The 13,632-nt window shown below is 46.8% G+C and overlaps 1 protein-coding gene across 1 annotated transcript; it reads right to left on the bottom strand.

Annotated features, from left to right (window-relative positions):
* Positions 1–10,187: 10,187 nt before the first annotated feature.
* On the bottom strand, positions 10,188–11,057 carry LOC144098220 (uncharacterized). The gene has a single exon (XM_077630718.1). The coding sequence runs from the start codon at positions 11,055–11,057 to the stop codon at positions 10,188–10,190; it is 870 nt and encodes a 289-aa protein (XP_077486844.1).
* Between the last annotated feature and the right edge of the window lie 2,575 nt (positions 11,058–13,632).

Raw genomic sequence — 13,632 nt, 5'->3', positions numbered from 1 at the left:
GAATTAGAGAAAAGTCCTAGCGCAAAAACAGGCAACCACAAAGACAGAACAGACGATACACAAGCGCTTGTGTCTCGTCTGCTCTGTCTTTGTGGTTGCATGTTTTTGCGCTAGGACTTTTCTCTAATAGATACGCCAATGAGGAATCTTGGATGGCTAATATTGAATAGCCAAGGAATGCCATTCATCCCAATCAGTTACCTTGATTGCCATTAATGGCTACTGATTGGAAAGCGAGTGGGATGAACTGGCTCGAACACTGGATCGGGTAGCGCCCCACTGAGCTGCCATTAGAGGCATTTGTTGGAGCCAATTTTCCTCGGTAGTCGACCAGTTCCGAGCCATTATCGGCATGCTGCTTAGGAGGTTGTCCTGGATAACCAGTACTTTTTGTGGCCGTTTACAACTGGGCTGCGGAGGTGTAGATTCTATATGCAGGTTAACGAGGATGGTACATAACTGAATCGGCGGTGTTTGCCTACTGTAGCGTCGATTCGTTGCGAATCAGCAGCTGTGGTGCTAACTTGTGATTGGGAGCAAGTACAATACCGCTCTTCGGGCGCAATGTTCTTTCACGATTAAAATCTTCAATTATTTTCATCGCAAGATACATCAGCATGCCTGACAAAGGCTTCGACCAAAATATTACGTAGCCGCTCCGATCGCTCAGTGGTTATAGTGCTTGCCTGCTGACCCGAAAGACGCATGTTTTAAATTTATTGAAATTTAGAGCAAACACAAATTTGTCATGCGACCGCGGCTAAAGGGGACGTACAAGTCACTTGATTCGGCCTTCGGCACCACAGATTACATACACAACATAACTTGGTGGGAATGGAGCAAAACAAAACTGTCTCCCACTGGTCGCCGATAAATTAAACATACAAACACATAAAAATACAATCCTTTACGTACACAAACGAACAGTTAGAAGATCAGAGAATGCGAGACCACAGTAGGAATAGGGCACAAATAATCACATATGTTCCACAAAGTATGGTTTAGATTTTTTTCTTAGGGATGACCAGGATGATGCATGTTCAAGAAGATCAAATATACGAGGGTAAAAGCTCAAACGGTTCGGCGTCGGCCAGTGCAATTACTGCTCGTCATACCCGGTTCTTATACGAGGTTTTAGGAAGTTGACGTTTCTTAAACCATAGTGTGGGTCGGTATTAGTAAACGTATTTAAAAACGCATTACAATAAGTTGTGCATTGTACGTATATAAATTCACACAGTCGTTGATTATAGAGGGATGTTATACTAAATATCTGACTTCTTTTAAAGTATGCTGAAACAGAGTCATATCTAGACAGATTTTAAATGAAACGAAGGCCTTTTTTTTGTAGGATATAAATCTTTTCCTAGTTTGTGTTCGTACCCGCTCCCCATACCAACAAACAGTACTGCACGCTAGACTGGCCCGTGGAAAACTATAGTTGCATACTCAAATGTATTGGGAGAAAGGGCGAGATTTATTTAGGATACCAATGTATCGGGCAGTTTTGCAGGTTACAACGTCTGCATGGTAATACCATAGGATGTTTACGTGGCACAGCACACCTAATTATTTATGCACTGAAAGACGTTATAGGGAGGAAGGTTGGAATGAAAGCGTGAAAGAATTACTTATTGGTTTATTTATTTTTTTTTACACCTCAGTTTCCACGTCCCGTCTTTGTTGCGCTGTTTCAAAAATGGATACGTACCAACTTGCCCAAATTTCTGCTTTACTCAATGTTATTGGTTTATTGTCAGCTGAAAAAGGTATATATTGCGTTTTATTAACATTTCACACCATCTGGTTGTCACAAAGTCGTTTCAACACATCTTCATGCCATTTGTTTGCACAGACATTAAAGCGGTGAAGTTTCGTGAGGAAAAAATGCACTATATATATATATATATATATATATATATATATATATATATATATATATATATGATGATGGAACCTTGAGGAACCCCATAATTTTTAAACTGCGAATCCGAGGCAATATTTTACATAAATACAAATTAGGAACGGTTGGACAAATAGCTGCGAAATAGCTTGAGTGCGACACCTCCTGTTCCGTAGCGCCGTAATTTTTGTGAAAGTGTTTCATAATTGAGCGGAAAGCTTTGTAGAAATAAAAAGAATTCCTATGCAAAACCGCACCGCAATATATTTGCCAGAGCCGCACCGCCAAATATTTGGTTATCGATCTTTAATTCAGAGGGATTAAAGGTACGACGCTTACTGAGCAAGTTTTTTACAACGGGGCACGTCTTTTGAGGATCATAACAAATTTCAGAAAAATTGTTAGAATAATAGCGGGTGCATGGCTTCTTTATATCGGTACCTAACTTGTTGCGGTTTTTGTGTATCGCGCCATTAACAATTTATCCCTCCAGGATTTATATTTGTGAAAAAGATCATTTCGTGCTTTTATTCTTAACATTAACTCGCGTGTAATCCAAAGTTTACCGGCTCGATTCCTTTTTAACGCGTCAGCGTTAAGGAGCTCGTGTCACGGAAAAGGCGGTGTCATCGGCGTAGACCGTCCGCGGAAAATACCTCTTCCTCTGAATGTGCGAAAAATCCCGCCTCTTCCTCCTCCTCCTCCTCCTCCTCAAAATGTACGCCAGAGCCCCAACAGATGGCGCGCGACGGAAGCGCCTCAGCTCGTCTCATTCGGGTATAGTGTTCTAGAGGGAGGTAGTGGGGTCAGCGAGAGCCCGCGGGTGCGGCATCTCACGTCCACAGCGTGATATGGCGGCACCGGAGCACTGGATGTAAAGAACCCGCGACATGCCCGCGATACGCGCTGCATTCGCAGCGCCGAGAAAGCTGTGTGCATCTGGTGTAACACCGAAAATCAGACATCTGCAGCTCTAATGCATATTTTATTAAAACATACCTCTCAAGGCAAAGAGCCCAGAAAAGGTGGAAAGGCGGACATTTCACAAGTTTGGTCGAAGATAAAGCCGACCCGACGAAGAGACAGAACCTCCGTACGACGATCCGGATGCATTTCTAAACGCAGAGCTCACAAACAGGGCAGAAGTAAAATTGTGGATGAGTAAATCACTTAATTTTCAATCAAAATTTTCGATGCTCGTCCAGGCGCAATCACATTCACTGTTAAAGTTAGCCAAACAATCCCGGCACGCGTACTTATGCATCCTGAACAGAGATATCCCGAATCGACGAGGCTTTATTTCATCAAATTCAGCTTTTATTTCCCAAAGTACACATTCACTGAAATCTAGAAAGATAATTCCTGCCACGGTGGTGGCATTGGTAGGCGGTCCCGGCGCTTCTTAAATTGGGCGATGTTTCATGATACACCTGCAAAAAGGGGGGGGGGGAACTGCACTAATCAATTTTGTTGGTACAACAAACGGGCAGCCACCTCCTTCTCAAGGCACTGCTTACGGCTGCTACGAGAGAGGCACTATGAACAACGGGTTATATTTGTGTGCAATTTCTTTTTACGTCGTTCCTGTCGCAATTGGTTCAGCCCTTTTACATAAAAGTGCAGCCTTGTCAGCATATAGAAATTCATCAACTCTGCTGTGAGCTCATCTGCTAGCTGGCTGCAACCTAAGGCATAACCAAAATTTGCCTTCACAAGCAGCATTACATCTACTATGCTGCCACTGCGGAGTTCCTCGCGACTGAAGAAAACAGTGAATATATCCTCTAACTTCTTCACTACACGGAAAAGTTCTTGCGAAGGATACAACAACCCTCCCTTGCCACATATCACTGAACTCCGAATCTCTGCCTTCCTTATTGGAGCTTTCCAATAGGCTTTGCAGTGCGTGCAGTGATATCGTGTCAGAAAGTTTCGGGCAACATACCCTGCATGCCTTATAATGTATAAGGCGGTATACGCTCTTCTGCTCTAGATACTCTCTGTGCTCAGCAGGAATACTCTGAAGCATGCGCTCGGCTGAAGCTAGGTTGCCTTTCTCAATGAGCTGGTCGATTGCAGCAACCCTGTCTTCTTGAGCAGGAGCATCGCATGCATCCAGGAGAGAACTTATTTCTCTACTACCTACATTAAGGTCAGCATTGCCTGAGTGCGTTGTCTTGGAAAGATTGTAAAACGGCAAGCAGTTGACAATTGGAAACTGTGTTGGTGTTGGGTGGTCGCTGGACCCGCACGAATGCCTGATTATGCCAAATAAATTTTCCAGCGGATCCTGGCTCAATCAGGATGTCAAGATGTACTTAAATTCCTGGCCTGAAAATTCGGCGTCTTTCCTCATCTTTCGGCACGGTAAACAACGACGGCTGCTTTACTTTAGTCAACTTGTAGCCGGTTTGACACCCGCACGAGCAAAGAAGTGTCGTTGCCGTTGACGGTTCTAACTTTTCACGAATGAAGAAGGCAGCCGGCGAAACAAACTAAAATGATGCGCTGAAAAAACACGGAGAACAGTGGCGGCTGCATTTTTTTTAGGAAAAACGCTAAGGCGCCCGTGTGCTGTGCGGTGTCAGTGCACTGTGACGTTCCTTGTGTTTGCTACGAGGGTCCGCGTTCGACGGCGCGGCGTAGACGGAGCCCCCAGTGGCGGCAAAAGCACTCAAGGGAAAGCAATTCAGCTGGAAGAGAGGAGATCGGCGACAGCCGGCCTCGTTTTGGAAGCAGCCAGCACACATGTTTCTACTGTATACGGCTGCAAGCAACTTGAGTGGGATTGCTTTCGGGCCTGCCGCCATGGACCGCACGGAGAAGACCCAGGTGACAGCTGCGTCCAATTACCGAGCCATACTCGTTCAGAGTGAACGACCAAAACTAAGGGGTTTAAGCACAACCGGACCCCCTTTCCATAGTGTCGGCACGTGTCGAACGCCGCCGCCGCCGCCGCAGCGAGGAGACGGGCGTTATCTTCCCCAATTGCCGTGACCGTCCCGGGGACAGAGGGCCTCGTTTCGGCGGGCCTGGCCCCGTGACAAGACGGCGGGCATCATCACCAACACTCCCGAGCACATCCTAGGACAAGGGACCACTTTCCCGGCCTTTTAGTGACCCCGCGTTCCGGCCTTGAGTGGCGAGTGTCATTTGATGGAGAACGCAGGTCGATGACCCGCGGGAACCGTCAGCGGGCCAGAGACCGTCTACCACAGCCGACGTTACCTCGACGACACCCTTCATTGCCTCGGACTCAACACGTGACGGGGGCGAGACCATAAGTGCGGTGGTGTGTTTGTGCGCCCAAGTGAAAGCCCTAGGCCCCTCCCACTCCGGCGTGGGTGTCCTCAACCTAGGGAATGTGGGGAATAAGAAGGATATAAAAATCGACAAGGAGTACGGAAGAAAGAACGCTCAGGACGACATCGTTCGCCAAGGGGGCCTTCAGCGCCGAAGCCCGACGGCGTGCAGCTTCTGCCAGCAACCGTTCGAGATCAACTCCTGAGCCCCTCCATCGTCCCCATGAAGTCGTCGGCACGTAAGCTCGGACACCCCAGCCTCTCATGTATAATTATTGAATATATCTGTTGGTTTAAACTGAGCTATACGGTGTCTCTTTGCCTGTCCGTCCCGTGTGGACCTGCGCATTATGGGGTGTCGTCACACTGGTGTCAGAAGTGGGGTCTCAAAAGCAAATGTCCTCTGAATGCTGCGACATTCATGACTTCAATATTGTAATCAAAAGGGAATCACGGGACTCATTGTGGGACGTTTACCCCCATTTGAGAGGCTTGAGGCACCGGAGGGCTTGAGCGAAAAAAAAAAATGTCTGTATCTGAGGGAGCTCCCACTCCACAGCCGTCGCTCGGAGCAAGCATGCTGGCATTAGGAAGCGTCATTCCGACGTTTACGGGAGATAAGACAGGGGTTCCAACCTGCGATTTCTTTTCCAGGCTAGAAGAGATTGGGAAAATGGGGGGATGGTCCGATGCTCAAATGCTGGGAATGGCGAGGTGTAAGATGGCAGGAGCTGCTCATGATTTTGCATGGTGAGACGAAAAAATAAAATCCACAAAATCATTTGCGGAATTTAATAAGCTCGCGTTTGAGCATTTCGACACTGAACCACGTCACGTGCGGGTGCAGAGGTTCCGTGATGCCGGACAGATGGTAGGGGAGGACGTGCGAACGTTTGCGTCGCGGCTTCAGCGCCCAGCACACGATACGTTACGCAGGGAGGAGGAAGGAGACCAGCTAAATAAGAAATACGCTGAGGATCTACTTAAAGAGGAAATGACCGCTTTGTTCGTGGCTGGTCGGCAAGACCCCGTGCGCCGGTTCGTGCTCTCGCACAACCCGAGCAATTTCGACCAAGCCGTGGCGGCCGCATTGGATGTGGAACGAAATGAGGCGTTAACGACAGCCGCAGCGAGAGTACGCGTCATAGAGAGAGCGGTGCTCAACCCTGAGGTTGCTCTCTTGACAGAGCGGTTAGATCGCTTAGAACAGCTGCTATCTCAGAAGGTAGAACACCAGGTTGAAGCGCGTGCTCAACAGCGCCCATTCGCTGGAAACCGGAGACCGCCACCAAGCTACAGGCGCGGTATGCGAGATTTTGAAGAAATCGTTTGCTTCGCTTGCCAGGGTCAAGGACACATCGCCAGGTTCTGCCAAAACGTGCGCCGTGGGGAGCCACAAAGAAAAGCAGGCGAGACACGCCCTAAGCAAGCCTACATCGGGGCTCCAGATACCGAGACAAAAAACTAGATAGTATTCCCCATCCTGAGGAGCGTGCGGAGGCAGCAGTGGATGATGAGGTGGTGGTGGTTTGTGTGGCCGACGAGGCATGCCCTGTAGTGCGTTGCAAGTTAAATGGTTGTTGCATGGAATTGTTGATAGATACGGGGTCAAAGGTGACATTGCTTAAGGAGAGCAGTTTTAACACGCTTCGAAGGAAGGGGGACCGCGAGGTGTTGGAAGCGTCTGGTGGTATGGCAACCAAAGTTGTAGGCATAACGGGGGATCCTCTTGGCATAAGTGGATTCTACCGGCTACACGTCTCTCTCGGCGGAATTGCATTGGAGCACCCCTGCTACGTATGCCCGGACACGGTGTCTCTGCCAAACGGAGTGTCAGGTATATTAGGGCAGGATTTTTTGAGAAAAGGGAAGGCAGTAGTCTCATTCTCTGAGGAAGAGGTTAATGCGGGCGGCTCAAAAGTTCCGTTTTTGAACAGGAGAGGGGCTGAGATTCGCATTACCGATATTGACACCCGTCAAACAGTGGGATCATTGGAGAAGGTATATTCGCGTGTTGCCGTCAGGCTGGTCGATGAGGCGGTCGTCCTTCCTTGGTCGGAGCACATTTTGTACGTGTGCGGGCCTTGAGATGTATAGAGCGGCGCTGTTGGAGTGCTTGAGCCGGTCGACTCTCTCAGCAATGGCCTGAAGGCAGCCGCGTGCCTCGTGACAGTTAATGACGCCCACAGAGTGCCCCTACGGGTTGTCAACTGTAGCCAGCAGCCACTGAGCCTTCCCAAGAACAAAACATTGGCTTTCTTCACCTCTGCGATAGAGAAACATGAGCCCACCGATACGGTACTCGCAACTGTAGAGCATGCTAGTCCTTCGGCTGCTCCAAAGGCGTCGTTCGATCTTTCTCACGTAAAATCTAGGGAGAGGGAGGCTCTGGCTGGTTTGCTGAACGACTACTCGGAGGTATTCGCCGCGTCCAACCTGGATTTGGGTTGCTGTGGCGTTATAAAGCACAGGATAGAAACCGGCACTTCATCGCCCGTTTACCAGCGTGCGTACAGGATTCCTTACTCCCAACGTGAGGAGATGGAGCGGCAGGTGCAGGACCTGATTAATCGCGGCATTGTCGAACACTCAAAGTCACCCTGGGGAGCACCAGCACTATTAGTGGAAAAGCCAGATGGCTCGTATCGATTGGTAGTGGACGACCGCAAACTAAATGCCGTAACTGACATCGATCCATACCCCATCCTCAATATACAGGAGACGCTTTCTCAGCTGGGCTCTGCCAGGTACTTCACGTTAGTGGACATGGCGGCGGGATTCTGGCAAATAGCAATGGATCCGTCAGATGCCGAGAAAACGGCATTCAACACGCCCTCAGGGTACTATGAATGGAAAAGAATGCCGATGGGTCTGGCCAACAGCCCTGCTGTCTGGCAGAGAACCGCTGATGTTATCCTGGCAGGTCTTCTGGGGAGGCTGTGCTCCGTGTATATGGATGACATAATCATATACAGTGACAGTTTTGAGAACCATTGGCGCGATATTGAGCAGGTTTTGGTGCGACTAAGAGGAGCGGGTCTCAAGCTGAAGCCCTCTAATTGCCAATTCCTCAAAAACGAGGTGAAATACCTCGGGCACGTTGTTTCAGCTGACGGCGTGCGACCGGACCCTGAGAAACTAAGGTGTGTCTCGGATTTTCCATCCCCGACTAGCGTCCGCCAGGTCCGGCAGTTGCTCAGCCTGATCGGTTACTACCGAAGGCACATAGAGGAAATCGCCAAGCTCGCTAAGCCGCTCACCGCCTTAACAGCCAAAAATGTCGCCTTTCGCTGGGACGAAAACGCGGAGGATGCTTTTGGGGCCCTGAAAAGGAAGCTAATGAGTTCACCGCTGTTGCGCCACCCGGATTTTAATTTGGTTTGGTTTGGTTTGAAGGTTTATTTCCGCAACTAGGTGTTGCGAGAACAGCCAGGAAAAAAGCTGCATAGACAGCTTGAAAGGTCCAGGCTTCCTCTTAGAGTGCAGCATTGACGGCGGCAGAAAAGGACATCAAACAAAATGTAAGGAAAGAAAAGAAACACGTATGTTCAGTACATAGAACGACACATGTACGTTCAGTACGCAGTACATTCTGCATGTAAAGGAAAAAAGAACTACTTTAGGTCCAAGAGCCTATAAAGGCAAACGCAGAGAGGAGAAAATAAGGGACAGCAAAATTGACACATCCACTCAAAATGGTAATAGCAAGAAAAAAGAACCACAGGAACAATTGGGGCAATTCTTTCAGAGAAATATTGGAGACATCAAGATTCTTGTGGCAGTACAACTGGTTCAGAAGTGTCGGTAAAGTACGCTGCAACATTTGTTTACCATAGTCTGTGCGGCATTTCTTAACATTCCAAACCTCTGCTGCGCGGGTATCATACACAGTTCTGCTTCGCTCTAACCCAGCAAGTGTAAGTAAGGAGTCATGATTTTTCATTATGGCGAGTTTATATTTATGGCACAGCCTATAATTATACATGGATTTCATTGGAATAACGTTGTGTCGGTGGAAAAGGCTCGCAGTGTGGAAGAAATACGGCACTTTACATGCAATGCGTATAATACGTTTTTGTAAGACTGTGAGTTTGTTAATATTTTCGGCTCTTGTTGTTGCCCACACCATACATCCGTAGTTGGCTATGGAAGAGAACAAAGAGTGATAAAGTAACATGTTGACTGACGTAAACAAATTGAAGCAATGGCGGCACATGATACCAACTGTTCTGGAAAGTTTCTTAACGACATAATTAATATGGTCATTCCACGACATATCTGCTCCAAAGTAGACGCCTAGAGTTTTCACAGTCTGCACAAATTTTATTCTTGTATTGTTTAATTCAATTAGAGGAAGTTCAAAGTGTTTGAGACGTGGTTGAAACATAACGGCTGCAGTTTTACTAACGTTAATTCTTAAGTGATTATCACAGTCCAAGTATTTATTATTCTTGGTAGGAACAGCCGAAAAAAACCACAACGCAGACACAGAAAGAAACACACAGAACGTACACGAGGCTGACTGTCAACTAAACTTTTTATTGGAGAATCCGCGCTTTTTGTTTCCTTGTCAAAAAATTCTTGCTTTTATCTCCCGTGGGGTTCGTTCAAGAAGGAAATTTCTTTTCTTGATAGAGAGATGGATGGTGTGCTGACGCACCGCTGTCCTGTTTCCCGTATCGCCAATGCCGCAAGGATCTCACGTGTCAATTTGTCTGCATACCTTTTCATGACTTGAACTTCATGCAACTTGGGCTCACACTTGCGCACTTCTTTGCCTTTTTGTTTTCTTTACAATCTCTGCAATGCAGGGCTAGATTGCTACTTGGGGCACCTGATAGCGATGATGCATGTTCTCTTATCCTATCATTAAGGCACCTTCCCGTCTGTCCTATATATTGTTTTCCACAGGCCAGAGGGATATTATAAACCACACCTTTAACACACTCGCTAAATCTTGTTCGGTGTGCGATCTGGCATTGCTACTTCTTTTGCCTGTTGACTCGAGCACACATGCTCATTGCCTTGTTCGGTGCAGAGCAAACAACCCGGACCCCGTGCCTCTTGCCAATCTTCATGAGGTTGTGGGTCAATCCATGAACATACGGAACCACAGCTAATTCCTCCCTTTCAATGCCTTCTTCATGTCCACCTTTCTTTTCTTGTACTCCTTTCACTTTCCGCAGCAAGCTTTCAGCTACGCTGCTAAGCATCAGAACGGGATAGTCCGCATTTTTTAGCCTTTCGATCTGCCGCCGAAAACTTGTCTCCATCTGATGCTCACACGATTTCTTCAGAGCTGAAAAAAGCGCGGCACTCGATATTGCCCTTTTCATGGTCTTTGAATGGCTTGATGAAAAAGGAAGAAACTGTTTCTTCGCCCTAGGCTCGTACCTCCAACATAAGTGTCCGGGTTGGAATTCAAGGCGTAAGTCCAGGAATTGCAGCGAATCCTTGGCTGGAAGCTCGTGGGTGAATTTCAACTCTGGGCAGGTTTTGCGAAAGGTCTCCAGTACGCTATCCTTGAGTCGCTCAAAGTCTGTTGAATCCTCTGTTCTGCACAGAACAAAGAAATCATCAACATAACGAAAAATCCGTGTGACGCTATTTTCTTTCAGAGATTCTTGTATTCTCTTGTCGCATGCGGCCAGGTACAAGTCACTGAGTAGTGGTGCTACCTTAGAGCCGATGCTGACGCCTCTTTTTTGGACGAACAAGGAATCCCCATGAGCGACGATCGTAGAGCCAAGATAAGCGCGCAGCAGCTCTAGGAACCCTTCCACCGACACTCCGGCCGAGTTTTGAAATGAAATAACTCCCTGCTCTTCAATGGTTTCTCTGAGTATGGTCATCAGTTTCTTGTGCGGAATTGAATAATACATTTCTTCGATGTCAATCGAGAACCCGTACAATCGAGAACCCGTACGTCTTGGACCGTTCAAAGGAACGCTGACATTGTAAGCATAGTTTTGAAAAGACCGTAAAAGAGCTTAAGGAGAATAACTTAAAGTTATGTCTTTCAGATAAAGAGGGCGGCTTTGTAGTGCTCGATTCCGGTAGCTACAACACAAGAGCATTAGAAGCCATCAACAAAAATTTCCGCAAGGTCGAGAAGAAAGAACTGAAGCAAGCTAAAAGAAGAGTCAAGGTGCTTCTTGAACAGAATAATATGAGCCGTTTGTATTCCAAGATAGAATCTACCAAGATTTGCACCTTGTCGGTGTTTTTCAACGCAAAAACACACAAAATCGGTATCCCCTTCCGCGCCATTGTTTCAAAAGCAGACACGTGGCAGAAGCTGGTGTCAGAGCACTTGTTCAAGCAACTTTACCTGTTGAGGGTAGAAGATCCTTTTAGAATCTGGAAGTCTGAAGAAGTAACGTCTGAGATAAAAGGGTTCAAAACGACCGAAATGTACGGGTTCTCGATTGACATCGAAGAAATGTATTATTCAATTCCGCACAAGAAACTGATGGCCATACTTAGAGAAAGCATTGAAGAGCAATGAGTTATTTCATTTCAAAACTCGGCCGGAGTGTCGGTGGAAGGGTTCCTAGAGCTGCTGCGCGCTTATCTTGGCTCTACGATCGTCGCTCATGGGGATTCCTTGTTCATCCAAAAAAGAGGCGTCAGCATCGGGTCTAAGGTAGCACCACTACTCAGTGACTTGTACCTGGCCGCATGCGGCAAGAGAATACAAGAATCTGTGAAAGAAAATAGCGTCACACAGATTTTTCGTTATGTTGATGATTTCTTGGTTCTGTGCAGAACAGAGGATTCAACAGACTTTGAGCGACTCAAGGATAGCGTACTGGAGACCTTTCGCAAAACCTGCCCAGAGTTGAAATTCACCCACGAGCTTCCAGCCAAGGATTCGCTGCAATTCCTGGACTTACGCCTTGAATTCCAACCCGGACACTTATGTTGGAGGTACGAGCCTAGGGCGAAGAAACAGTTTCTTCCTTTTTCATCAAGCCATTCAAAGACCGTGAAAAGGGCAATATCGAGAGCCGCGCTTTTTTCAGCTCTGAAGAAATCGTGTGAGCATCAGATGGAGACAAGTTTTCGGCGGCAGATCGAAAGGCTAAAAAATGCGGACTATCCCGTTCTGATGCTTAGCAGCGTAGCTGAAAGCTTGCTGCGGAAAGTGAAAGGAGTGCAAGAAAGGAAAGGTGGACATGAAGAAGGCATTGAAAGGGAGAAATTAGCTGTGGTTCCGTATGTTCATGGATTGACCCACAACCTCATGAAGATTGGCAAGAGGCACGGGGTCCGGGTTGTTTGCTCTGCACCGAACAAGGCAATGAGCATGTGTGCTCGAGTCAACAGGCAAAAGAAGCAGCAATGCCAGATCGCACACCGAAAAAGATTCAGCGAGTGTGTTAAAGGTGTGGTTTATAATATCCCTCTGGCCTGTGGAAAACAATATATAGGACAGACGGGAAGGTGCCTTAATGATAGGATAAGAGAACATGCATCATCGCTATCAGGTGCCCCAAGTAGCAATCTAGCCCTGCATTGCAGAGGTTGTAAAGAAAACAAAAAAGGCAAACAAGTGCACAAGTGTGAGCCCAAGTTGCATGAAGTTCAAGTCATGAAAAGGTATGCAGACAAATTGACACGTGAGATCCTTGAGGCATTGGCGATACGGGAAACAGGACAGCGGTGCGTCAGCACACCATCCATCTCTCTATCAAGAAAAGAAATTTTCTTCTTGAACGAACCCGACGGGAGATAAAAGCAAGATCTTTTTGACAAGGAAACAAAAAGCGCGGATTTTCTAATAAAAAGTTTAGTTGACAGTCAGCCTCGTCTACGTTCTGTGTGTTCCTTTCTGTGTCTGCGGTTTGGTTTTTTTCGGCTGTTCCCACCAAGAAGAATGAACCAACTAGTTCAGTTTTCTACTCTTTTAAAGTATTTATTACTGTTAAGGTTTTATTAGCTCGATTTGCGAGATCAACCGTTGAAGTAGCCGAAAAAAACAGACTAGTGTCATCTGCGTAAATTATGTACTTAGCAGTGCTATCGATGCGAACAATGTCATTGATATAGAGAACAAAAAGAAACGGACCCAAAATGCTCCCTTGTGGAACACCAGAAGCTACCGCTTTCAACTGGGAGCATTCACCGACAATACTAACAAACTGAGATCTATGTCGCAAGTATGAGGAAATGAGCATATGGGCTATGCCTCTAATGCCGTAGTGATCTAATTTTTGAGCAGCACAGAGTGATTAACAAGGTCAAACACCTTTGAAAAATGTAAAAATAATCCAAGTACCATGTTTTTTGCTTCAAAATGTTTTAGTATGAATTCTTTCTGAGCATGGAGAGCTAACTCAGTCGATCTATTTTTACGAAACCCATATTGAGCGGTAGTGATAATGTTACATCTTTCAGTGAAGCAGGATAGCCGTTTAAGAATAA

The sequence above is a fragment of the Amblyomma americanum genome, chromosome 7, assembly GCF_052857255.1.
Source record: "Amblyomma americanum isolate KBUSLIRL-KWMA chromosome 7, ASM5285725v1, whole genome shotgun sequence".
NCBI lineage: Eukaryota > Metazoa > Arthropoda > Arachnida > Ixodida > Ixodidae > Amblyomma > Amblyomma americanum.
Note: the sequence above shows the minus strand (reverse complement) of the source record. Positions and strands in the feature narration are given on the sequence as shown.

Bases quoted from the DNA above. Each gene is read 5' to 3' on its own strand.
- LOC144098220 (XM_077630718.1), bottom strand. From the start codon at position 11,057: ATGACCATACTCAGAGAAACCATTGAAGAGCAGGGAGTTATTTCATTT.